The sequence below is a fragment of the Uranotaenia lowii genome, chromosome 1, assembly GCF_029784155.1.
Source record: "Uranotaenia lowii strain MFRU-FL chromosome 1, ASM2978415v1, whole genome shotgun sequence".
Classification (NCBI taxonomy): Eukaryota; Metazoa; Arthropoda; class Insecta; order Diptera; family Culicidae; genus Uranotaenia; species Uranotaenia lowii.
Genome location: NC_073691.1, coordinates 195,121,849 through 195,147,037, shown reverse-complemented (window position 1 = coordinate 195,147,037; position 25,189 = coordinate 195,121,849). Strand labels below are relative to the sequence as shown.

The following is a 25,189-nucleotide window of genomic DNA, read 5'->3' as shown; positions in this document are numbered from 1 at the left end:
GAAACTATGTCATCATCATTTTGTAATTATTAGTTGATTCATCGACAGTAGTATAATCTTTGTGTATATTTGATGTTTCTGGTGATGCATAAAATAAATTAGATTCGAGGAGGTATGTTTCGCTGGCGATTTCAACTAGGTACTCACAAGCACTCCATAGCGCCATCAACATTTAAAATCATCGATAAAAATGGGTACATTTGTGCCGTGGTAAGATTGGGATGCTGATAATGATAGAAGCTGTTGTTTCACACCATTGGACTCTGTTATTGGCGTTACGAATTTTATGATTATTTTTATTTCATCGCTTATGGTTTGGTTTGGTCGATGGCTGCTGGTAAGAAATACGGATCCAGAACTACATAATCGTTTCGCAGTTCAATGTTCAAGGGGCAACTCTTTTCCAAGCGATTGGAGTTTAGAATGATTCTTGTTCAAAGAATATCTAGTCAAATCTTTCTCTTTCGAGAAAAAAACGATTAACACTGCTATACATCAGAAAACTCTTTCGCCAAAATCGTTTGAATTCGACAACAATGGAATGTTTCTTAATGAATGAAAGAGGCTATTGCAATTCGGAACCCATTGGAGTCGGAGTCGGTTTCTTCGCAAATTTACAAAGACGATAATCGTTACGCCTTTTTTAACGACAATCGAAGGGGGTCTTTGCCATTTTAATATCTTTCGATTCGGATTCGATTTCCCACCAACCATGGCGCTGAAATTAATTAACAAAATTGATTTCCTTCCACAGAAACATTCTTGCCTTGGATAGGCAGCATAAGCAGTACCTATCATGGAAATTTGCTAGATATCGAATGAATCAAAGGAAATGAACAGAATTTTGTCTCAAGTATCTGGCTATTTAAAAGGTGTAACAACAACCAAAAGAAGAAAATTTCTTATTTTGGTAGTTTATATATTTTGTACCAATTTAAAATTCCAATACTTATTCAAAATATCAGGCAAAACTTACGCACAGGGCACAGGTCTATTTAATACGACTCACACTACCGATTGCGTTTCTTTAAAGGCACATCTGTTGAGAGGTAACAAATTAGGTACAACTTTCAATAACTATAAATTAGAGATAGTAAATCCTTTAATATATCAGTCATAAGCCGACTAAAGCGACAAACAGAAGATCTCTTCCCTAATAAACATGGTTCCTGCGGATTCACAAACTGACGGTGTAAGTTTATCATTTTTTAATCTATCAACTAAGTAAAGTACTCCTTAGAAGAATTACTAAAAATATAGGCAACCTTTCCATTTCCTTCGATCAACAGGCAGCCCGGAAGGAACCGAGAGGACCAGTTGGTGATGTTCCTGCCAGCACTAGCGATTGGCAACGTTCCGTGAGTTCGGATCTGCGGAATCAGATAGTTTTGCGAGTTGTCCAGGCTATCTTCCCGATGCTTAACCCCGCCATCATGGGTGATAAGCGCATGGCGTGTCTGATGACGTTTGCCCGGAAGGTCGAAACGGATGCCTTCGAGTTGGCTCTTTCCTGTCCCGAGTACTACCACTTCATTGCGGAGAAAATTGACCGAATCGAGAAGGAGATGGCGGACAAGCGCTATCTGAGGCGGTTAATTAAGCTTCGAAGTCGACGAGATTAGACGAATAAAGTCATGAATAAAGATAATCTAAGTTTGTAAATTGTTAAGCAACTGATTTTTTATTCACGATTATCACATTTCACATTTTTTCAGAACTTAATCTATTACGCAATACAAAATTATTTTTTTTTCCAGTTCATTAACAACTTAAACCGGTATTTTAAATGTTGAATCTTTCCTCTCTTATGTTAATTTTAGGTCAATTTATGTACTATTATTTTTATCATTTTTGTAATTTTTGTTTTTTTTTTGTGATTTTGTCATTATTGTTATTTTAAATTTGTGTCTGCTGCTAGTTTGCATATCTAGAAGCATAACTCAAATGTTAAAAAAATAATAAAAAAAAATATATTCGACAAAGTTGAACACTTCACTTTCGGTAACTCAAAGGTACTAATTTCGTTGAATTTAGTCCAGCGGTTTCTGAGATATCGAATGCCAAATTTCGGTTTTTCTCGGCTTTAATTTCTTAGCGGTCCTTAAGTGCACTTTCCGATTTCATGTTGATTAATTCGGAACATCTATGCCCCATTGGGCGGTACAAGATTTGTTATTTTCCCTTTGCCATGCTTTCAATGTAAACTTATAATTAGAACTAAACGGAAAAATCAAGCGTTCAGTACCATTAAATTTAAAAAAAAAATCGCGGTTATTAAAATATCATTGTGGTATTGGACCTCAGCCAGCACGATGCGTGGCGTGACCGCTCGAGAGCGCGGCGTAGATTACTCTGCATTAATGCGATTTGATACGTCTAGAGCTTTCTCCATAGCGTATGTGTAGTAGTGTAATGGTGTATCCATATAGATGGGTAAGCTAGGGCAAGAGGCTATCACATCCCCCTTTTTTTCAAAAGAAAAAGATTAAAGCAGTAAACTAAATGCAACGATGGCATCCTGTGTATATCAGCTCCGAACTGTAACAATGAAGTGCTATTGAATAGCAAAAGGAATGTTCAAAAACTCAAAACGACCAAAAGGACTAATGAAGGTTATCCGTCCATTACTTATGATGTCCATCCTGCTAAATCTTCATGGATCAACAGGTGACTAGCTCAATCTTGAAGAACTCGGTACCAAAACTATAAGAATGACTATTGCTTTTTCTAAATTCACCCACCATCCTGACTGTTATTGTGAAACTCCTAGTTCCCTTGATTCACAACCATGAACTTGTAAACTCAATATACAGAAAACGTCCAGTCCTTTTAAAACCTGGACTGGAATTTATACATTAATTTATCAAGATTTTAATATGACGTAAGGCGCCAACATACAGGCGTTTTTCTTTACAATTTTTCCTATTGAATGGACTATGATAAACTATCGCTTTCGGGCTACCAGTTGGTGAAAATGGTGTTTTCATCGCTATGATTTGTACTCGTTGGTAAATTTTCCTTCTAATAAAACTTTCGAGGTATCTGTTACAAATGATGCACAATTTTTGAAATGGGAGAAATCTTTAATTTAAAAGACTGAAAAGGACTTAGTTTTTTCTTTTTTTTTTGAGAAATATTTTCTTAACCTTACTATGATTTTATATCGATGGGCTGACGTTAAATCAATAAAGAACAATTACAATTACAAATACTGTAAACGGTTGAAGACCTCGTATACTCGTTGTTCCGATAGAACAGAACTCATCTCGATTAATATATTATCTGGGGTTGCTAATCTGAAATTGAAACTTCAAATCAACGCTGTCAAAACTCCTTCAATATATAAATGAAGGCGACATATCACATCACATCACAACATCACGTATAAACGGACTATTAGAGCCAAGTGAGATCAGGCACAGATCGGGCCAAGATGGCCTGTTAAATAATTTCAAGAATCTCACAATTTATAGAAAGGTACTGCTCCATATAAAATCAACCCAAAATGGGACACAAGTCGAACAGTTTCAATACGATTCTAATAAAAATCGATTCACGAGCACGAAGAAGTCAAGCACGTGTAGATGAAGTTAAACATTTATATCCATTAACCAATTTAAGGGTGATACGAAGTGTACCGGGTCAGCTAGTTCAAAATAAATTGAAATGTTATCAGAATTTAGGATCATTATGTTTATAAAGTTTTTAGATTAATTTTAAGGAAACCTTAAAAATAGGCGTTCAAAATTTATAACTTTAATAGCGTATTTAAAAATTATTGGTCATTCAAAATGTTTCAATATTATTAAACAAAAATTTTCATAAGTTTTGTTGCTTTTTTTTTTCAACAACATTATTTACGAAATCGTAAGGTTTTGATATTCTCCTGCTTTCCATCAGCTTAATTTGTTTTAGATTGTGTAATGAGCGGTTGATCCAATGTTAATTTTTTTTCGTGTAGTAATTAAAAGATTTTTAATTACGGAACTGTAGGCCATCGAAACTAAAATTGAGAAGTTTATTTTGCTTGTAGCTTAGCATAGTAAGTTTGTCTCCAAGCAGGAACCCACTAAATTCTTTAAAATCTAATTAGGACCTGGCAATAGTAGTTGCGGGTCTAAAGCGCAAATTTCGTTGGATGTATAGTTTAGTTTGCTGTAGGTATTTCAGTGAAATATGCTGCGCCAAGCTGTTACAGTAGTTAAAGTGAGGCAAATACATATAGTCGTTCGTATAGCCTAGAAAATAAGGTTACGTTATCATAATTTGTAAATTTATTCAAATTTGACCCGAAGACTGTAAGCAAATATATTGACAATAATTTAATATTTGCGGAGGTTACTTGTATTGAAGACTGATAGCACCAAAACAAGTTGGAAACTGTTGCCAATCTTCACATGTAACATTTTTTTATGATAGAAGTTTTACCTACAGGTTACATATTCGAAACTTCTTTTTGTTTCTTGCTGACCTTCGCACTAGTAATTGGTTCTATTTGTCAATCACATAGAATCGTTAATGATAGATCAGTTACCTTAAGTTTAACTCACGAAATTCTATCCACAGTATAAGTCGAACCACGTATTGACATCGATGACTCTTGAATCACTAAACGACATACATAGGTACATATAGTAGATGTCATTACTGTGATTATATTTTATAATAGCAAATAGAAAATGATTTAGTGTTGCACGGATCAGTCCCAAATTGGATATTTAAACAATTTTAATTTAATCATTGATATTTCTCACAATATATGTTCACGGTTGAGACAATTCCAAACCCAACAACTGTCCAGTTTCTTCAATCAAAAGTTGAATTTTGAATTCTGACAAACCCGACAACATGCCTGTTCAACGCTTGGAAGTTCGTCGAATATCATCCTACACGTTCTTTATTCACAAATACACCAGCATAAGGAGACAATAGCCCGAACCGACCATACCACCGATTCACTCGGTTCACTACATTTTAGCATCCTAAATCCAACATCAAAATATACATGGATAATAAATATGACAATTGCAGAGAGTTTCATACTCTCTTCCACCACTACATGTTCTAGAGCAGTGGTTTTCAAACTTTTTTCACTCATCGCCCCCTTTTGCAAAATTTTCGAGCTCAACGCCCCCCTGAGCAAATTTTCAGAAAATCTATTGAAAAAATGGAAATTTGGATCGTTAAAAAGCCATTAGCTTTTAGCTTGATGTTGTTGTAAGGCTTAATTCAAAATTCATTTAAATTTATATGAGGCCCTCAGATCCAAAAAGGTATTATAAGTGTAAAAATGGTCAATTTTGATTTAATAATGTCAAACGATTCCTATATTTCGAACTATATTTCATGATTTTTTAGATTTTTAGAATTTTATTTGCATACTATTTTGTTCGAAAGAAAAGAGCATTTTTTTTTTGAAAATATATGGAAAATTACTGAACATAACAAATTAGAAGCGTGTTTTCTCGAAATTTGCTTTTATTCACTTATACTAAGGTTGACAGAATTTTCCCAGCATATTTTATCTAAAATCCTGGTAAAATACGGGCATTTGATTTCAAAATTGTCGAACAAATGTCTGGATAATATCCAGGCAAATTTTTTCAAAACCCAGGAATTTCTTAACAAAATATCAAGAAAAAAAACATGTTTTTGTCATATTTTATCAACAGTTTTTATTCAGGCATTCAAAAAACTTTTCATGGTTATTTCCTTAAAATTTGTTCAAAAAATTTCTTTTCGGAATCATAAATAAAAATTTTTACAACACAATTTGTTTTTATTTTGTTTGTTTTGGCAAATGAAGTGAAAAATTCCGAGCAACCGAGCCGGACCGAACTTTTGACGAATTTTGCAATAAATATCCGGGCAATCTGGCTACCTTAACTTATACTTATTTGGTTCCAAGGGCCTCATATTGCTTCAAACCTCCAGTAAACACTAAATTCTATGTAAAGTTTACTGGACACTTACATAAACTTACTAATAAGTTTGACATCAAATTATATATCTTAAATTTTGGTAAAAAAAATATCTATTTATCATTAATTTGCATTAGTGTTGAAAACGTGAGAAAAGTATTACTTCTTGATTTGAATTTGATTCCTGTTCAAAGTTATGCAGCATTCACGGGTCTCGAAGTTTAAATAAGATACTAAATATCCAAATCCAGGCAATGTTCGTGATAACCGAAAAGATTAAAAGTTTATCCACAAATGGCACCATTGATTTTTTGCATCGATTGAAATTGAGATGACCAAATAAGAACTATAAATAAAAATTCTCTGATCTAAAATAATTCTTACACAATTTCTTTCAAAAATATCCATCACTAAATCACAGATAACACCTTTGAATACAAATTTTTTCCAAGGTATTTTCTGTTTATCAGATTTTTTTAGACAATACAATTTAAAGATTATCAAGCATTGCCATCTAAAATTATTCTTGTTCTTGTATAACCCAAAATATTCTTATCAATCAAAATCAACATGTAGAGCATATACAAAATCAGTGACAAGTTAAAAAAATCTTTTAGTGACATTAAAAAATAATTATTGAGATTCTATGGAACAAAAAATTTGCTTGCAGCTCTGTGAAATCATAAATATTTTAGTCTCCAACCTGATGTCTAGTTTTGTAAAGTAATTTCATTTTTTGCATCGAACTTACTCGTTATTATTCCAAATCTATGTTGTATCGTGATTTGTGAAAATGTGGATCACAACCTCACCGCCCCCCTGAGCCCTTCCAACGCCCCCCAAATACCAAAATTGAGCTCACCGCCCCCCTGGAAGCTCTCAACGCCCCCAAGGGGGCGGTAGGGACCACTTTGAAAACCACTGTTCTAGAGTTTGCCCAATATGTCGAACTTACCGGCACTATTTCAAGAAGATTACAACCACAGAAAAATTCGACGGCAAGGTTTAAGGTGGTTCAATTCGCTCTTAATTTCAGTTTACTGCCAAAGCAAGCATTTTTTAAAATTGATATTGTTAATTATATGAAAAACATCGTGCAAGAACTATTTTATTTAATTAGTATGACGATTTCTAAACTGCTAGTTTCCTACAAATTGATGAGTCCGCAAACAAATTAAACATAGTATAAACATTATATTTTATAAATTAACTACCCGGCCATATTATTATTTTTTTTTTAATTTTTTTTTTCAAATTAATAAAGTCTTAGTTATTTCAAATTATGGAGCTTTTAATAACTTTTTTTTTTCAACTGTTGAGATCAGTGTCTTCTAGACGATAAGCAGGACAAAGTAGACTTGTGTATGTAGTACGTTTATTTAAGATGATCGTCTCCGTTTTTAATTATTATTATTATTATTTTTTAACAGCGATGTAATTTCTGTAGTAATTAGACTACCATGAAAATGACTCACAATGGTGCTGTAGTTTTAGATTAGTTTTTATCATTTTATACAAATTTTAGATTGTTAGATGTTCCGTTTTGAGTTGCTTGTGAAGCAAGTACCTGGAATCTGATTGCATCACTGTAGATATCATCAAAGTGACTCTAACTTTCCCACATTTTTGCAGCTTTCTGATTTTTTTTTCTAATTGTCGTCCAAAGTAAAAAAAAACAGTCTGTTACTGCATCGACTTCAGGACCGTTTGCTTATCCTGGTTATATTACAATTAAACAATATATTACAATATACAAATAAACAGTATATTACAATTTAAAAAGGATGGTTATACGAGGGTATGCAGAGAAACGGTTCGCATGTTCATAAATTAATTGGAAAAAAAATAAGACGTTCTAAGATGTTATCTTTTGCTATTGTGACGCCGTAATTTCAGTTTATTGACAAATCCGATCTTATCTTTTTGGTTAAAATTCCAACTTAATCAAAGCAACATCTTTTAATTGTTCTCTTTTGAACCACCTTGTTTAGCTGCAAACATTAATGTGTAAGCGATGTTTTTCCATGATATCATATTTGAGGTAGCTTTCGGCCCAGTTTTTGTGTTCAGCAATACCAATCCGACATTCGTTGTCATTCTTGTTTCGGTAGGGTGGCTCGTTTCAAATCAAATATCTGATAATATTTAGCATCATCCAAGAGTGATCTTTATTGTTTTCGGTTTTTTTTTTTGTGGTAGGTACTTTTGAATTGTGCAGTTTGTAATTGTGTTCTTAGTCTGACGCAACATTCAAGAGCGTTTAAGTAGAGTTCTTTATTCTCTAAAATTTTGATTTTCTTTTATTTTTCTGATAAGAAATATTGTTTTCTCAGTTTCATCGAAAAATTTGTTTTTGAAAATCGTTCTTTTTTTTCTATTGACACATCATCCAAGAGTGAATTATTTCAATATTTTGACATTTCATCAATATCGCATCATCCAAGAGCGGATAGACAGAAATTTTTGTTCTTAGATTCTTGTTTGTTTGTTTTTTTTTCAATGAGATATTTACATCTCTTCGCATCATTCAAGAGCGAATTATATTCTTTTATAATTACACATCATTTAAGAGTGAGCAACTGCTTTATTTTTTTTTTCAATTCACATCATCCAAGAGCGATGCACATGCTAATAACTTGATTTTACTTCATCAAATGGCGTTGCATTTTTGTTTGCTATTCTGCCACATTAAAGAATGTACCACCTTAATATGTTGCATCATTGAAGAGCAATTTTTTTCATTGTCGTTTTACACACACTGCGGCCGAAGAGCTTTCCCCTGGTTTGGCATCATTGAAGAGCTTTATTTTCGTTGCAGTATACTACGCAGTAAATATTTCGCACAAATTGTTTCTGGGCTTAAACTTTCTGCATGATCTTGTTTTTTTTGCAGAGGCAATTTATGAAGAGCACGCGTCACAAGTTATTCCTTTTTATTTTTTTTAACTGCTTACCTTTATGCACGTAACTTAAGGTCCGTTTTATTCCAGGTTCGAAAATGAAAATCTTTCACACAGTTTCTTTTTGTGTCACTTTATATTGAATTTTACTCACAACCCGCGTTTTAAGGTCCAAATCCTCGTCGCCATGTGGTATTGGACCTCAGCCAGCACGATGCGTGGCGTGACCGCTCGAGAGCGCGGCGTAGATTACTCTGCATTAATGCGATTTGATACGTCTAGAGCTTTCTCCATAGCGTATGTGTAGTAGTGTAATGGTGTATCCATATAGATGGGTAAGCTAGGGCAAGAGGCTATCACAATCATATCAAGTTTGTATTTTTTCATAAATTTCATCGGAACAGTGAGTAGTTTGCATTTCAGCTCGTTAAATACGCATCTGATGTCAATTCGGATTTCTTTGAAGCGGTTGTGTTGTTCTTGTACTGAGGATCCAGCAAAACCATCTGTGAGGATTTTTTTAAATAAATGTTTGACCTACAACTTTCCTGGAAATATGGCTATTAAAAACTAATCAAAGTCGTTCAAGCCCTTCTAGATTTACGCCTCGAATCGTAAAATTGATTTAAAACTAAGTTCTCGAAACTGAAAAAAACGAACAATCGTAACGATTTTTTTCAACTCTTCCAGCAAATTAAATCTAACGACCACCACTCGGTTCCAATTTCGTCACATACCGAGCAAGAACTTGTAAAAGAACATTTGTTCCATTATAGTACCTACCCTTTTGTCTCAGCAGTTGTCTTTCCGTTGAGGGGACCATCGTTAATTGTTTAATTAAATAATGCTCAACTCGATTCGTTTCGATTCGATGAGTTCTTCAGGCGCAACTTTCCGCCTTACAGATCCCAAGATATCTACCGAATCAGTTTGTGCTGAGAGTTCATGGTTTGACGGTTTCCCAAATGCTCCCCCCAGTATTCGAAAAGTGTTGTGTTCTCTTGAGAGGACCAATAAAATACATTGAAAAATTTCGATCTACCTACTATGTACAAAACCGCTAGGCACCCGACTTCTTCCAGAAGGCCACAAACATTGACAATGGAAAGTTTTTCTTTAATTTTCTTGTCACGCCAAAGTTGTCTATTCGCTCACAGGATTTCGGAGCAAAAAAATTCCTTCTGCTCATTTTTCTCGGATTTGGTGGTCGTTTTCCGGTCGTGTGCATGGTCACAAAACAAACTCTCCTCCAGTCTGGTATGTGGGTGTATAGATATCTCATTTTCATTCAGGAAAATTTATTTTTCTAATGAATTTTCTCTTTTTTTAACCTGCTGGTTAAGAAAAAACTCCTTCAAATCTGCTCACATATTCAATTTTCTTCCACTTTAACGAAAAATATGTACAAACTTGTAATTTTCTGATTAACAAGAATGGTTTCATATGCCAGCCATGTGAATTAATCGAGTTTTTATCTTAATTTTCTGTCACCTACCTGATTCAAGAAAGCTTTCTTCTCTTTTCCAGCAGATCCAAGCAAAAAGAATTACCTTTGAGTCGCATCGCTGTTTTGTCTTCATCCCCCCATACTTCTCAAGCTTTCGATTGCAATCAGGGGTGTCAGGTGTCCTGATTTTTCAGGATTTGTCCTGATTTTCGAGAAGCCGTCCTGATTTTTCAAAAACGCTTGAAATGTCCTGATTTTTAACAATAGACCCTTAAAATGTCCTGATTTGTCCTGATTTTTAAAAAAAAAATCTTAACTATAACTAAATTTATTGTTCAATGGTGAGAAAATCAAACAAACCTTTAATAAAATTGTTTAACTGATGATAATGTTTGGTTCGAATGATATTTAAATATTGTTTTTCGATATTAACTTCAGGCCATCCAACGTTCTTCTCGATTTAGTTGCATAATTTAAGGCGTCTTCAGTACCTGTATTTCGCCTATAGTTATGCAATTTAAGCAGAGCTGCATGTTATTTTCATCAATTTAGTGGTGTCCTGATAAATTCTGATTTTTTTCATCGCAGTGTCCTGATTTTGGTTAAAACCACCTGGCACCCCTGATTGCAATATCCACCATTCAACATTTTTGCAGAGGAAGCCAGTTTTTGTTGTGGAATAGAACAAGAACAAACAAAAAGTCTGCAAAGAATTCCGGTTGCATTTTTCGCAACTCCGTTAGTCATTTAGATGGAAGAGAACATAAATAAATCGAAAAGCTTTATCCTATTTCACACCACTCAAATCGAATGGAATCCATAAGGTCCGTTCGAGTTTATTCAGTTTAGCTATGCTCTTAGGAGCAGTTTGTGATAGTTCATCCAAAATCTGGACGCACTGTTTATTATACCATAGCGCTCCCAGTTGTCGGATTTGGAATGTTTTGACAGTACTTTGTTCGGAAATGTTTCCTCTATCAGTGCTGAAAATTTCATAACGATTCGTTTTGTTCCAATAAAGTTACACGAAATGGAAGCCGCGAGGCAAAAATTAATTTGGACACCCACGTCAAAAACCCGACGTGGTCTGGTTCAAAAATCGTGAAATCTGATTTTGGGCGGCTTCCTGGCCTAAAATTTTACAAAGCCACTGGTCGGTGTGATGTCCCCGCCAAGTTCAAATTCGTTGTTGCCTATAAGTTGGCAAGAAAGTGTTTGATCTGGCAAGGTATTTGCAGCTGCGGACGAAAAACCCCGGTTTTTTTTTTTTAAAACAAGACCATGGACTTCGAAATGTACAAGGAGGAGTGCCTTAAAAAACGTTTTTTTTTTTCGTACATTAGACCTCACAAAGGACCAGTAAAGTTTTCGCCAGATTGGGATTGGGCCTGCTAAAAAGAATAAAGCTTGCTCTTTACTCTTACACAGATTTCCATAAGAATGACAGCTAATCGGAGTGAAATTGGAGTGAAGGCTATTGCTCTCTCTCTCTGTTTAACACATGAGAAATCGTATACCAGGATTGCGAGTGCGCCAATCGCCTTTTGGCATGCTGCCACTACAGCTAGGAGATACTACAGTGGTATTGGGCCAACGGGTGGATTTTGACGAAAAGGACATCAACCCACCCAACTGTCCTCAATTCTGCCCTATCGAAAAAATTTGGGCAATTGTCAAGCAGATGATGAAGAAGAATGGTAGGACGACTCGGGATGCAACAGAGATGAAGAGATTGTGGAACAAAATGGCCGCTGGGGGCAGTGAATAGGGTGTCCAAACTGTGATGAGTGGTTCTAGACGAAAAGTTCGAAATTTCATCAAAACAACATTGAAATAATTTTTTTCTTATTTTTCCTTTGAAGTGCAATAAAAACCCTACATTTTGATTACAAAACTTTTTTATTTCGTTTACATAGCTCCGATAGATAGACCCTTTTTAATGCGTCCAGATTTTGCGTGATCCATGCTTTAAAATCCTAAGGACAAAATACATTAAAAAAAAAAAAGATAATTCGGGAAAAGATCGACTGTGAAAAAAGCCCAGGAAAGCAAAGTCCACGAAATTCAATACGGATAAAGATTAGGTAAATGACATGTAATATAAATGATAAGATGTGAAACTTAAACAGTATTTCTTGCGGCAGATTCACGCATTTTTTAAACAAATTCTTGAATTGAAACGGCTCATACTTTTAGGCTTTAAAGAGCCAAACTCGTTATGTATTTTTACAATGCTCATGCTTAGCTTAACACTTGCTTTGAAGAAAAAGGAGGATAGAAAGGGAAAAATGAAAATAAAAAGTATTATAGACGCAGATCAATAGCTTTTAGAAAAAGATCAATTTCGAACATTAGTCTAGGACAGCTATCATATCCCTCACCTATCCCTCACTGGAACGTTGGGTGGTTTTCCTCGGGCCCGAAGGTAGTCTATAAAATTCGTAAAATATAAAGCAAAAACACAAAACCTATTTTTTTTAATTGAGCAGCATATTTCAATATTTCGAAATTTCTTTTAAATGATTTTTCGACCACTTTTTCCAAGTCCATAAAGTTCAGCTGCGGTAGCACTAAAAACGCGCACTCAAAAAAAAACGCACCCTATTTATTTTCATGTTTTCGCTCGCAGATGATTGTTTTCCCCCGAGCGTGTATATTGTTAAACAAACGATTCAGAATCGGATTTTTCGTTCATCCACGCAGGTCCACGCAAGCTTTGGAATTTATAATTATTTGAAAAAATGTCCAGTCAGGAAAGACTTATTCTCCGGAAAATGGATTTTCCCGATTCAGCCAGGGAAGCACTTCCGATAATAGGTAGATATCTTAATGTGAACATAAGCTATTCAACAGTAGGTGAAATTGTCTTTTTTTGACTGTAGAAAATCTTATCATCCATCGGAACAAGCACGACATTGCTATGGATCTTGTTGCAGAGTTTGTCTTTCGAGAACGCAAAGATGATCAATCACGGCAACAGCAGAAACAAGCTCCCATCCCGAGGCTGTCGTCAATTGAAGAGTTCCAGCTTGTACTGGCATTGTGCGATTTCTTCTCCCGACCTGGGCCGGATGCCACAAGGAATGCTGTGTTCTTCTCACTGTTTGGTGGTTCAATTGGGCGTTCCAGCGTGCTCAACAAATTAATCAGTACTGCTGTCTCGGGATCAATCGCACCGGTTAAACATTTAGGGTACATAATCATGAATTTTTTTTTAATGAACTCCAACGTTTTTTCAGCTTCTCTGTGCAGCAGGAACATGGATGCAACAGTTGGGTTGTACCTCTCCACCGAGTTTAGAACTAGCCCAGTGCATTGTGAAAGATTTTGTCATCTTTTCAAACAAACCATCCGAACAGCTGAAATCTCTGCCAATGGTTGCACCACGATTTGCTGCCAATTTCATGACAGCCGTTACGGATCTCTATCTAAACGGTGGCAAGGGGCAGCTAGCTGCTCCGCCAGATCTATTGCTAGATGTTATAACTGAATGGGTTTCGGAAAATCCTGCCTTATGTTTGGCGTCTCAACAACCAATGGCTCTCCCTTCAGGTGCAATCGCCATGCCTGTTGTTACTCCTTTAGCCGGATTGATTCGATGGTGCGTTCTTTCGCTCTTGACCACCGATCGGCAACAACTTTATAGTAAACTTCATCTAGCCGTGCTTCAAAGTCTGCTGGAAGCAACTCCACCCCCAACAACCCCACCGAGTGCCGTCAATGCTCAACATCTGGGCTTGATAATCAATTCGTTACAAACGGAAATGGACGCAATGCTAAAGGGGGGCAAATCTTTGAACGAAGAGTTTATTCACTGCTGCCTCGAACGGTTCGCCCAGGCCGTGCAGGTGGGTCTCACCTCTCGTTGTATCTTTGGAAACATTCCTCAGCTGGTGTGCCGACTGGAGACATTGCCCAGCAAAAACAAACTCCTACAGATTGTGATCAATGCTAATAAGACGGTTTAGAGATGATGCGTTCTACAAATTCTACTCTATAATCTCAATCCTAAAATTCCTAGAATGCTTTAATGACTGTTTTTATCATTTAAATAAAAGAACAATACCAGAATTTAGTTGAATTTTCAACATGATTAATATTTCATCACGTACATACATATCTCATTAAAAAATAAAAACAAACTAGGTACGTTCATCTCAATAAGGCTTAAATCTTTTAGTTTTTTTAATTTGCTGCATCTTCTGCAAATCCCTGTCGTACTTTTTCCGTAAACTTACCACGTCCTGCTTCTTGGCCTCCCTGATCTGAAACGTGTAGAAGTTTTTCAGTAGCTTCTGTTTCTGATCGGTATTCATCTTTTCTTCCATTTTATTAATCGTTGCCTCCCGTTGAGAAAACACATTAGCATTGTTTTTAGACACCGTGACCCATCCTTCGTCGTCTGGCTCACCATCGGGTTCAGCATTCTTGCGCTTAGCCACTGCCTCGTCATAGGTTGCCATATATCGATCAATTTCCTGTTGTAATTTTACGGGATCCGGTATGCGTTCCTGATAAGCTTTGACCCACTTTTCAATTCCGGTTAACAATTTGCCATCGGAATTCAGCGGACCCAGCTTCCGGCTTTTCAGTAACTTTCTCAAACCTGCTGGATGTTCGTACACAACATACGCCACTTTAAATCGATTGGTCCCGGCTTCCGATATTTTATCGTATTCCTCTGAAGGTTTTTCCTGAAGTAGAATACTGCTCACGGGACCTGCTAACGCGAAAGCCAACTTGAGCGACTCTTCGGAAGCATAAGGCGGAACATTCAACACAAAAAGTGTCCTTCCGGCCGGTTTCAGTTTGTTTACCTTCCTGCAAACGTTTTCCTTCACCAATAGGCGGTGACATGCTGTATCCTGAGCGTCATACTGCAGGGAAACCTCTAAATAGTATAGTTTAGTAATTTGTGTGTTAAAAATAAAGATTTTAAGACCATTTACCTGTGAATTCCGAGATGTTGAGACTCATTTTCACGTAAATCAAACCTAATCCAAAATTGTCCCGGTTTCGGTCGATTCAGTTTGAAATCCGCATGCTTTGGGGTCCGTTTTTGTGTTTGACATAACAGCAACTTAGCAATTTTCTCAACCAAATTCCATCAAAATATCGGTGTGCATCGACCTGAATATTATATATTAGGTCAATGCACACCGATTTATTAGTGTTTTTCATTATGAAGAAGTTGCTCACGTCTGTTGCATAAACTAAGGCGTTTACAGCACCTGTATTTCGCCTTTAATTATGCAATCTAAACAGATGCATATTTATTTCCATAAATTCAGAGGTGTCCTTAAATATGTGATTTTTTTGTCCTGATTTTTTACATAACCACCTGGCAACCCTGGATGGTGATGGCTTGTGTTTCTTTCAGCTGCAAGTACACGGAAAATAATAAAAAGGTAAAATTTACCGAGATAGCCAAGGTAAACGATCGTGAAAGCCAAAAAGGTAGCTTCTACCTCTTCGAGGTGAAACTCACCTCACAGCGAGGTGAAATTTACCTGAATCGAGGTTGGAAAAAAGGTACAATTCACCGAGGAAAAAGGTGAATCCAAAAAAGGTAAATCTTACCTCGTAGCGAGGTGAAGTTCACCTGAATTGAGCTGAATAAAAAAGTATAATTTACCTAGAAAAAAAAGGTAAAACCAAATAAGGTAAAACTTACCTCGTAGCGAGGTGAAGTTGACCTGGATTGAGCTAAACAAAACGGTACAATTCTTCTCGAAAAAAAGTGACTATTCGCCGAACTCGTTTATTGAGGTTAAGCTGTTTTGTCATTCAGGAACAAATTTTGCTTTGTGCATCATATGTGAAAATCGGAATAGAATGGTAAGTTAGATATCATTTAGTTGTGCTGGTTCTCGTCATAATACATTGCTTTTGTTTCAGATCGACCCATAGAGCTTATTTTCCACGTCCACGTATTCCACGTCATCATCCAGCCGGAAAAGCCGAACCTGACCGGATTAGCCGAACAGAGGAGGTCATGAATGTACGCAACGCAGGAGTAGTATTCAGCGGCCATGGCGGCTCGGAAGAACGCGAAGCCGAATTACCAGTCCCTATTTATTTCCAATAAATATAATTTTTGATAGAATTTTATATTTTTTTAATTCTTATTGAAGAAACCAATCAAACCAACCAGTATTTACCTTTTAAATCAGTAAATGGGAAAACGGTATTATTTACTATTTTGCTAGGTGAATGCGAAAAAGGTAAAATATACCTTTTTGCTAGGTAAATGAAAAAAAGGTAAAATTTACCTCGAAAGATGGGTGGAAAAAAATCACCTCGCAAAAAGGTAAATTTTACCTTTTTTTTATTTTCCGTGTATGCCAGATAGTTTTGTCAAAATTCAGACCAAAAAAAGTCAGCATTTTTCGGGACACCACTTGTTCTGCTTAAATTGCATAAATAAAGGCGAGACACAAATATTATAGACGCCTTAATTTATGCAACTTTAGCTAGCAGAAATCCGGACGGTCTGTTGAAAATGAGGATAAATGGGATAAATCCAAGGAATATTAAAGGCGTGTTCGTAAATTGATTTTTTCTATCGAAGTGATTTTTTTCTATCGATGTTGGCGTTCGTAAATTAAACAAACTGTATGCAAAAGCATTGGAAGGTGATTTGACATCTACCAAACAAATCGAGCATCACCCAAACAAATCAGTTTACGAACACGCCGTTAAAATTTAACGTTCCTTGGGATAAATCCTAAAAAATCAGGAGTCCTGGCACCTCTGTTCAGCTGATGGCTGAAGTGTTTTTCTGTCTGCTCAGTGGAAGCCATTGCAAGTGTGTCTATATGGAAAATCCGGCATAAAATCGTGAATTTTTGGACAATTGAGTGCGTAAAGTTGTACTTTCCCTAGAAATTGTACTGACTTTCTCGTGTAATGTGCAAATATTGAGTGGTTTATGGTTTTGCTGTGACCTTCCAGTGACAAAACCAATAAGTGAAACTTGTTTTTGGGAAAGAAGTCTTCTTTATACTGACTATTAAAGTGACCAAAAATCAATCGGCATGAATAACAACGGGTTCAGTACCGGAGAGGAAGATTCGAGGGGTCCGGCCGACCAAGTTTGCTGTCTTATGGATGATGGCGAACGATGCCGTAACCAGGCCGGAAATGCATCATACAGCAAGCGGATTCAAAAGACGGTCACCCAAAGGAGGCTCAAGTTGAGCATCGATACGGCTGTAAGTGGCTTCCTTTTACTATTAATTTATTTTAGATAAAATTGAAAATTCGCTGCTACATCATCAAAATTATCATTGCACACAATCAAATTGTTATGTGTTGCGTTGTTGTTGTATTTTGGGTTTAAATCTTGCCTGCATGCCTGCATGCATGATGGACGCGGGGCATAATTTGGTATGGAGAAAGGCGAGAGGTGATTAAACACTGGAATAAGTGCTTCTGTTCAACTTAGCTGCTTTTTTTCCAATAACACGGCATAGTCTTCAGAAATAAATCGGATTTCAATTTCTCGTGACAGGCACGACACATTTACATTTGCGATTACCACAAGGGTCGCATCCAGTGCGCTCGTACAAAGCGTCGTCGTCGTGAATCGGAGGACGACAGCAACGAAACGGACACCGATTTGCCAGAAGTGGATCTCTACCAGCTCCAGGTGAATACTCTGCGGCGTTACAAACGATTCTACAAGGTGTCTACACGGCCTGGAATCAATAAAGCTCAGCTATCAGAGGTAAATTCATCTACTACTTATCATGTAAATTCTCGAATAATACCTTTTTTTTCTCTTTACTTCAACAGACAATTATGAAGCATTTTAAAACTATCCCCATCAAGGAGAAAGAAATTCTCACCTATTTTATCTACATGGTCAAGTCCAACTCAAACAAACTGGATCAAAAGAACAACAACAACAGTGAGGCCACATGAAAATGACTGTAAATTAGGGCTAGAGTCCCTAGAGTCCAACCGGTAGAGTTTATTTTTAATTTTTAAGTGTAATTATGAGTAAGATTTCCAGAGATCAAACAGTCCTTGATTGTGTTGTCCCGCGTTCCAACACAAACTGTTGAGTTTATTTTTGAACTCGTTAAATCGAATCAGAAGTTGTTCTAGGATTCTTTTACGGTAAGTAGACATAGGATTCAGATTGTGACACACTCCAGGAACGTACCCTTACCACACATAAAGTAGTAAGCTATGTAAACGGCTAATAGTGCAACTTGGCAGCGTTCTTTGTTCTCTTCGAAATGCCTTGAATAACGTATATTTTCTTAACTTCCTTAAATTACTACGATTGTATCGATTCCTTGCTATTGTCGAAACTACTATTGTTTTGCGAGGATTCCTGCAGCAGCAACAGTTCATCTTCGTCCTCCTGAGGATCCATGTCGTAGATGCGCACAGTTTTGAGCGATTCCGAAACAATGGCTGTTACATTACGCGTACCGGAAACGGCAATCCGGGCGGCATCCAGTCCATCCAGAAGTTTCAAAGCGCCATCGCTGATCAAATTATAGGCATTGACGATCCGACAGCTTTGCTCCGGCGTTACGATTTGACTGCTAACAAAGGGAACTGCCTCCAAGAGTTCCCGCACTCGTTGTAGTGGAAGCTGAAGAAAATAGCTCTGGGGTCGCGATTGGTTCTGATTTTGAGAGCGTAGCAGCAGTGAAAGGGTTTCTTCGTTATAGAATTGAACGTGTCGAAATGAGAGCTCCCCGATGTTGATAAGACGGGTTTCAAAGAATGGCTTTTCAGCAAAGCTAAGGCGAATTGAGCGCAATGAAGACGCTGCATTACATTCGATTAAAATTAGACTTTTTTCCGATTCGAGAAAAGCAAACAATGTAATGTTATTTTCCTTAGTGTTGAAATGGTTAACGACTGTCTGAAAGCTGTTGTTTTCGGACGAACATCGCAGTGAAAGAGCGCTTTTCTGTTTGAAATCTTGACCGATGACAGTAATTGGTTTCTCAAATATTCTATCGATACTGGCTTTTAACAGATTGTGTTGTTGCACAAGGGATCTGTTATCATGATGTGGAAATATTAAGGGACAGTTTTTGAGACATTCGTTCTGCTCTAATAATGTGGACCACTGATTAGAAATGTCCATTTTGGGTGGGTAAACTAGTGGTTTGTCTTCCAAATACTGTCCAACTCGTTCGAGATTGAACTTACGTTTCTTCTCTTCAACATTTGTTTCTTCGACGAAATCCTTCGTTGAGTTGACATCAAAATTGTCCAAAAATTCTGAAAGGTAGTTTATCTCTTGCTGCGTTATCGATTGACTATCTTCTGGCAGGGTTTCATCCATCAAACGGACGATAACGATATACAACCAATGAAAGAAAATTTTGAAATCTCTTGTCGAAGTGTCGATAGTTTGCTGCAGCTCATGTGCCTTTATTAAAAAAGCAGCACAATTCACAAGAGCGTCATTCGGAACCTCTCCTAGTAAAGGCTTATAATAGTACGTATTCCTTATCATACCTTGAAGAGAATTCAGATGATAGAACACAGAACATATTGCCGTATGTAGTGGTTTTACGACTAACTTTTGAATGGTGGAGTAACTCAGCTCAATACTGTTGCCTAATTTTTTCAAACCTTTCTCGGTCAGATCCCGTAACAAAAACTGCTCCAAAGCAGGGGATGTGCAACCAAACATTAATAATTCCAGAAAGTCTGCGGAAATAGATCCTTGTGGCTGACTGTTTGCGTATTTGGTCAATTTGTTATCCATTTCAAGTAATACTGTTTCCCAAGCTTCAACAATACACTCTATTGTGTCGTTGATGTAGGCCATTGTTCCTAAAATATGTGCATGTTTGATAGCAAGGTTCAGCAACGACGTCGAATACCTTTGTAGGATGTCGTTTTCAAATACCAGTAGTTCTATAACTCCCTCCATCTCCACGACAGCGAAAAGCTGCTTGAAATTTGGACTCATTTTGGCATCCTTTATGGTGGCCGCTTCTGGAGTGATATTCAATTTTTTGAATAAATCCATCTCACAACAGGATAGCATTCCAAATACCGAGAGGTGTACCTTTCCGCTGGTCGTACCGACTATCAGTAAGTTAAGTATTTGTTTGGAATAGAACTTCAAAGAGTTATAGTCGGTGGACTTTGCAGTTGATGATAGAGAGTTTAAATTAGGCAACGACGGTAAGAATGTCGTATGATTATTCTGAAAAAAAAAAAACAAATTTCAATATTTTCGTCAAATATTCTGAACCTTACACTTACAATTGCATCAACACTCGCATCATTTGATGAAATTTCCTTAATATTGTCTGTCCAATTCATGCATGTGATATCGGATTTGACGTTGAAACTATATATTTCTTCCTTATTCTCGATATTGATTAAAATAATTAACCCGTTGCTGTAAGCTGGAACATAACAAGAATAACATTAGGTAGAATGTTTCGAAAAAAAATCTGTGCGCTGACCTATGGACATAACTTTTTCCAAAGGCCTCCACGCGATCCCTCGAACCCGCAATCCTTCTTCCGGGGCAGCCAACTGCCACACTTTGGTCCATTTTAGGCGGTGCAGAATCACTTCTCCTGCAATTATACAGTATTTTTACTGATTTGTTATTTTACTACAAAGTTAATGGCTACCTTTATCATTTCCAACGGCCAACAAATCCATTTTATCGCTCCATTTCAGAAAATCAACTCGATAGCCGAGATTTTTGTTTCCCGTTTGTTTCATTGCAACTAACGAAATATGTGTATTTGATCGTACAGTTTTATGAAATTTAAAAGTTAAATAATTTACCGGCTGAATCCGAAAATCAAAATACAAACTGGAAAATGCACTGAACAAAAGTGTTAGTTTATAATAATATGAATGATGGCTGAATAATATATTGACACGGAGAAAAACCTATTACTTAAAAAAGGAAAAGCGAACACTTTCTCTTTTGCAACATTTTTGCGCAAAACGGTAATTAATGCACAACGAAAAAACGCTCATTTATTGGAGTAACAATGAAAAAATTCCGACCAATATGCATTTTAATTATTTTGTTTAATGTATAGATTTATTGAAAGTTTCGAATGTGATTAAAAAAAATTAATTAAATTTTAAAGGCATGAAAACTATGAAATTAGCTACAATCCTCAACCCCGAAATCGTGTACCTGAAAACGCTTGAAATTCTAAACAACGATGAGTTTAAAAACTATTGTTTGCAGTTTGCATTACAGCACAAGTTATAATGATTTTTCGGATGAAAAAAGAAAACCAAAATGTATTTCAAAATATTAACTCTATACTAAAAAATATACGGAAACCGGACTAAAGCAACTGACCGAGAAGCAACCTTTTCTTAGTTTCGTTCGGTGGTTTTCCATTTGCACTGGTCTTGATTTTTTTGGAAGTCTGTCCATCATCATCAACTGTTTCCCCGGTTTCAAGTGACCGCTTATTAGTGCCCTTTAAAATATAAAAAAACGATTGTTCAAAATTCATAAACGAACACTAGGTAGATATATAAAACCTTACCATTTTATCGACAACCGGACTTACGGCAGCGAACACAAAGTTCCTTCCCTTACTAGCAACAACAGAACTGGAACCTTCGCTGTCCGGGTTCCCTTTGACAAGGGTAGCCAACTTGCTTAGCGTCTCGTCGTCCCGTGAGAGGAAGGAAGCTTTGTTACCCTGAAAATAGAATGAAAAATAAATTAACAAAACCGAATCATGCGATCCTTCAAAAAAAAAAATGGGTCACGTGTCCTGGTGAAAAAAGGAAACAAAGCAATCGTAAATTTGTCTGCTGGAGAAGAGTCATTTCTCAGGAGCACCTAGCACACGCCAGTCAAAATTTTGTTCCTGTTAAGATTTTCCGGTACCAGACATACCAGAACTGACCAAAATTTTTCAAATACCATTCCCTGCGCAGCGGCCCCGATACCACCATGAGCTATTATCGAATGCTACGGAGAAGTCCTTTTAAAAAAATCAGTAAAATCTCCGAATTCCAACTCCGTCGTTTTGGCTCGCAAATGGTTACAGGTGCGGAAAAATGTTCTAACCCACCTTCTCGAGGACTAGTTCTAGGAGTGTATGCCGATTCCAAAAACCCGGAGGATTTGGGACAATTAACTCCCAGTGCTGCCCGATATAACGAGGTATACGTATAACGCGTTGCTGTTCATAAAATTGCAAGTATTAACACCGTTTATTGCAGACCTACACGAACGGAGCCCTGATGGATATTCTCCGGATTGCTGGTCCAATGCCTCGGTTAGGAGAAGCACGAGTGTTCTTTAATTTGGAACCTACTTACTCAGCGGTGGCAGTATGTGGACTCGGAACCGAATGTCTTGGATATAACAAACCGGAGCAACTGGATGAGTCGAAAGAAGCTATACGAATTGCCGCCGCATCTGGAAGTCGAGCTTTGCAAGCACTTAGAACAGCTCGTATCTACGTCGAAGATTTTGGTCACTCAGAGTCAGCAGCAGAGGGTGCCCACATGGCGTTGTGGGTGAACCAAGAGTTTCGAAGTCTTCATCTACGAAAACATATACCTGCACTGCAACTTTACTATGATCCACTTTTACCATGTGATTCTAATGGTTGGAAGATTGGACTGGCCAAAGCAGAAGCGCAAAACTTAGCCAGACAACTTCAGGAAGCTCCTGCCAACCATATGACACCCACCACTTTCGCTCAAAATGTCGTACAGATCTTATGTAACTCTGGTGTCAATGTTGAAGTCAAAGTTAGAAGCTGGGCCGAAAGTATGGGAATGAGCTCGTTTCTAACAATTGCTAAAGGTTCCTGCGAACCGCCAATCTTTTTGGAACTCAGTTACTATGGCACCAATCCGAAAGAACGACCTATCGTGCTTATTGGACAAGGAAATACCTTTGATAGTGGTGGTATCTGCGCTAAACGACTGCACGCTTTAACTGACATGCGAGGAGATATGGCCGGAGCAGCTTGCGTGGTTGCCACTTGCCGTGCGATTGCTGCCCTGAAACTTCCCGTTAATATTAGAGCTTTGATTCCACTATGTGAGCACATGATCGGTTGCAATGCTATGAAGCCCGGGGATGTGGTTAAAGTGAAAAACGGCAAGACCATTGAAATTGTTGATACAGATTATGAAGGTCCAATGGTGTTGGTTGACGCACTTCTTTACTCGGAAAACTTTGGACCAAAATACACGGTAGATGTATCCACTCTGTCTAACCATGTCACCAAAGGTTTGGGAAAAGTTTGCAGCGCTGTGTTTACCAACTCAGAAGATCTTTGGAAACGAATAAAGTATGCCGGGGTTCACACGGGCGATCGAGTATGGAGAATGCCCCTCTGGAACTACTTCACCCAGCAAATGTGTTCCGTTGAGCATGTGGATATACAGAATTACGGTCGTGGTGTTGGCGGAGAAGCATGCAAAGCAGCGGCCTTCTTACGAGAATTCCTTCCCTGCGGTCCCTGGTTACACATAGAGGCGTACAATGTGATGACCACTCATGGGGACGACTATCCATACCTTAGAAAGGGAATGGCGGGGCGACCGACTCGAACGTTAATAGAGTTCATTGCACAGGCGTGCTGCAAGGATCAGGATAAACGCTCTTAATAGTATTTGTTAGGTCCACATCTTCTATGGAAATTCGTTTGTAGTAATTTATTTTCTGCTAATTTATTTTTCAAAGGTTCTACTCTGGCTTAATAAAATTTATAAGTAAAATATTCATTTGTAAATTATTTTTAATAACTCTTAAGACGTTTTCAGACGTTTATTTTAACGTTATATTTTCATATGCCTAGAACTTAAGCCTAATCCTCATAATGCTATTTTGGTTGCTGCAACGAGTTTTGTTACCTGTTGAAACTTTCCCTACAACCAAAATACCACTTTAGCCTTCAAGGGAAAAAAAATCTAACATTGTTATATTTCCCATCGCAAAGTGACATGAAAGGTGAATTTGAAAAAAGTATAGATATGCATAAATATACAAAAATGTATCCCTTAATTTATTAACTCACCTGAATTATTGAAGACTTTGTAATCAAGAACGGCGAGTCCTGAAGTACCTTCGTTTCAGTTGATTTTTTCGCTTTCACTATTGTTATCCTTCTTTTTGTTGCAACCAAAGAAGCGTTGGTAGTTGTGTTGTGAACGTTGGAATTATTCTCTTCTTCTTCTTCCAGCGACTTATCCACTAGCGTGGTACTCAAATTAAGTTCATCTGGATCGATGTTCTTCTCTTTAAGCAACATTTCTCGCTCGTATCGCATTTTACGCCATTGCATTTCATTTTCATCGTCACTTGCTCCCTGTTCTGTGTTATCTTCATCAGGTTTCTTGTCGTAGTCCAAGCTAAACGTAGTTTCAACGTTCCGCCAGCGGAACTGCCTTTCACGACCAACGCCGTCGTTTTCTTCATCCTCGAAAAACATATCTTGAAGCGTTTTGACATCTTTTTTATCCTGTTCCAGTATCCTGCGCATGTGAATTCGTTCTAGCTCCTGTTGGAGTTGGTTCTGATCGAACTTTTCTTCATCGCCAAGCTCGATATCATACCGATCCAAATCTTTTTCATCCTCATCAGCACTACCCCATTCCGATTCTGACAGTTCAGCTTCCTTCTCCAAAAAGGCATTGGCCATTTTTTGTTTCTCTTTTTTGTTCATCACGACTTCTACTTCGTTTTCTTCAGAGTCGTAGTCTACCAGATGTTCAACTTCTTCTTCATCATCATTTTCTTGCTCATCAGGTTCCTTCGGTTCTTCTGTTTCCGATTCAGCTGCCCCATCCAAAGGTTCTGTTTCCGAATCAGTTTCTTCATCATCTGAAATTTTTAGGTTCTTTCGTTTATGTTTTTTCTTTATTCGGGTTTTGTCAACTACTGAATGATCTTCTTCATCAGAAGATCCAATAATTAA

General features: G+C 37.2%; 7 protein-coding genes across 7 annotated transcripts; 4 read left to right on the top strand and 3 right to left on the bottom strand.

Moving 5' to 3' along the window:
• The first annotated feature begins 1,130 nt into the window (after positions 1-1,130).
• On the top strand, positions 1,131-1,622 carry LOC129738267 (protein cbp-1-like). Its single transcript, XM_055729450.1, has 2 exons — positions 1,131-1,192; positions 1,290-1,622. Exons 1-2 carry the CDS (start codon positions 1,163-1,165, stop codon positions 1,620-1,622), a joined length of 363 nt encoding a protein of 120 aa, XP_055585425.1. The 5' UTR covers positions 1,131-1,162.
• Positions 1,623-12,927: 11,305 nt separating this feature from the next.
• On the top strand, positions 12,928-14,421 carry LOC129739544 (integrator complex subunit 15). Its single transcript, XM_055731024.1, has 3 exons — positions 12,928-13,085; positions 13,151-13,446; positions 13,508-14,421. The coding sequence occupies exons 1-3, from the start codon at positions 13,010-13,012 to the stop codon at positions 14,234-14,236; spliced, it is 1,101 nt and encodes a 366-aa protein (XP_055586999.1). The 5' UTR covers positions 12,928-13,009; the 3' UTR covers positions 14,237-14,421.
• LOC129739545 (ribosomal RNA-processing protein 7 homolog A) lies at positions 14,360-15,338 on the bottom strand. The gene is made up of 2 exons (XM_055731026.1): positions 15,218-15,338; positions 14,360-15,159 (listed from the first exon to the last, which is right to left on the bottom strand). The coding sequence occupies exons 1-2, from the start codon at positions 15,243-15,245 to the stop codon at positions 14,426-14,428; spliced, it is 762 nt and encodes a 253-aa protein (XP_055587001.1). The 5' UTR covers positions 15,246-15,338; the 3' UTR covers positions 14,360-14,425.
• A 1,703-nt stretch (positions 15,339-17,041) lies between these two features.
• LOC129739541 (histone deacetylase complex subunit SAP30 homolog) lies at positions 17,042-18,486 on the top strand. The gene is made up of 3 exons (XM_055731021.1): positions 17,042-17,482; positions 17,782-17,997; positions 18,066-18,486. Exons 1-3 carry the CDS (start codon positions 17,306-17,308, stop codon positions 18,192-18,194), a joined length of 522 nt encoding a protein of 173 aa, XP_055586996.1. The 5' UTR covers positions 17,042-17,305; the 3' UTR covers positions 18,195-18,486.
• Positions 17,990-21,118, bottom strand: LOC129739540 (anaphase-promoting complex subunit 4). Its single transcript, XM_055731020.1, has 4 exons — positions 20,900-21,118; positions 20,726-20,842; positions 20,520-20,665; positions 17,990-20,460 (listed from the first exon to the last, which is right to left on the bottom strand). Exons 1-4 carry the CDS (start codon positions 20,991-20,993, stop codon positions 18,556-18,558), a joined length of 2,262 nt encoding a protein of 753 aa, XP_055586995.1. The 5' UTR covers positions 20,994-21,118; the 3' UTR covers positions 17,990-18,555.
• Positions 21,119-21,534: 416 nt separating this feature from the next.
• On the bottom strand, positions 21,535-25,183 carry LOC129739539 (claspin-like; the record flags this gene model as incomplete). Its single annotated transcript, XM_055731019.1, has 3 exons — positions 21,535-21,718; positions 21,788-21,946; positions 24,290-25,183. Coding segments are annotated over 3 exons (1,191 nt in total), but the record flags the coding sequence as incomplete, so codon positions are not given.
• Positions 22,038-23,992, top strand: LOC129739538 (cytosol aminopeptidase-like). The gene is made up of 2 exons (XM_055731018.1): positions 22,038-22,416; positions 22,476-23,992. Exons 1-2 carry the CDS (start codon positions 22,204-22,206, stop codon positions 23,877-23,879), a joined length of 1,617 nt encoding a protein of 538 aa, XP_055586993.1. The 5' UTR covers positions 22,038-22,203; the 3' UTR covers positions 23,880-23,992.
• Positions 25,184-25,189: the final 6 nt, after the last annotated feature.

Bases quoted from the DNA above. Each gene is read 5' to 3' on its own strand.
- LOC129739540 (XM_055731020.1), bottom strand. From the start codon at position 20,993: ATGAAACAAACGGGAAACAAAAATCTCGGCTATCGAGTTGATTTTCTG. The intron at 20,843-20,899 runs GTAGCCATTAAC...GTATAATTGCAG, and splicing joins GGCCGTTGGAAATGATAAAG to GAGAAGTGATTCTGCACCGC. The intron at 20,461-20,519 runs GTAAGTGTAAGG...TTTTTTTTTCAG, and splicing joins ATGCGAGTGTTGATGCAATT to AATAATCATACGACATTCTT.
- LOC129739545 (XM_055731026.1), bottom strand. From the start codon at position 15,245: ATGAGTCTCAACATCTCGGAATTCACAG. The intron at 15,160-15,217 runs GTAAATGGTCTT...TATACTATTTAG, and splicing joins CAACATCTCGGAATTCACAG to AGGTTTCCCTGCAGTATGAC.
- LOC129739541 (XM_055731021.1), top strand. From the start codon at position 17,306: ATGAATAACAACGGGTTCAGTACCGGAGAGGAAGATTCGAGGGGTCCG. The intron at 17,483-17,781 runs GTAAGTGGCTTC...TTCTCGTGACAG, and splicing joins AGTTGAGCATCGATACGGCT to GCACGACACATTTACATTTG. The intron at 17,998-18,065 runs GTAAATTCATCT...TTACTTCAACAG, and splicing joins ATAAAGCTCAGCTATCAGAG to ACAATTATGAAGCATTTTAA.
- LOC129739544 (XM_055731024.1), top strand. From the start codon at position 13,010: ATGTCCAGTCAGGAAAGACTTATTCTCCGGAAAATGGATTTTCCCGAT. The intron at 13,086-13,150 runs GTAGATATCTTA...TTTTGACTGTAG, and splicing joins GGAAGCACTTCCGATAATAG to AAAATCTTATCATCCATCGG. The intron at 13,447-13,507 runs GTTAAACATTTA...ACGTTTTTTCAG, and splicing joins TCTCGGGATCAATCGCACCG to CTTCTCTGTGCAGCAGGAAC.
- LOC129738267 (XM_055729450.1), top strand. From the start codon at position 1,163: ATGGTTCCTGCGGATTCACAAACTGACGGT. The intron at 1,193-1,289 runs GTAAGTTTATCA...TTCGATCAACAG, and splicing joins CGGATTCACAAACTGACGGT to GCAGCCCGGAAGGAACCGAG.
- LOC129739538 (XM_055731018.1), top strand. From the start codon at position 22,204: ATGAGCTATTATCGAATGCTACGGAGAAGTCCTTTTAAAAAAATCAGT. The intron at 22,417-22,475 runs GTATACGTATAA...CGTTTATTGCAG, and splicing joins GTGCTGCCCGATATAACGAG to ACCTACACGAACGGAGCCCT.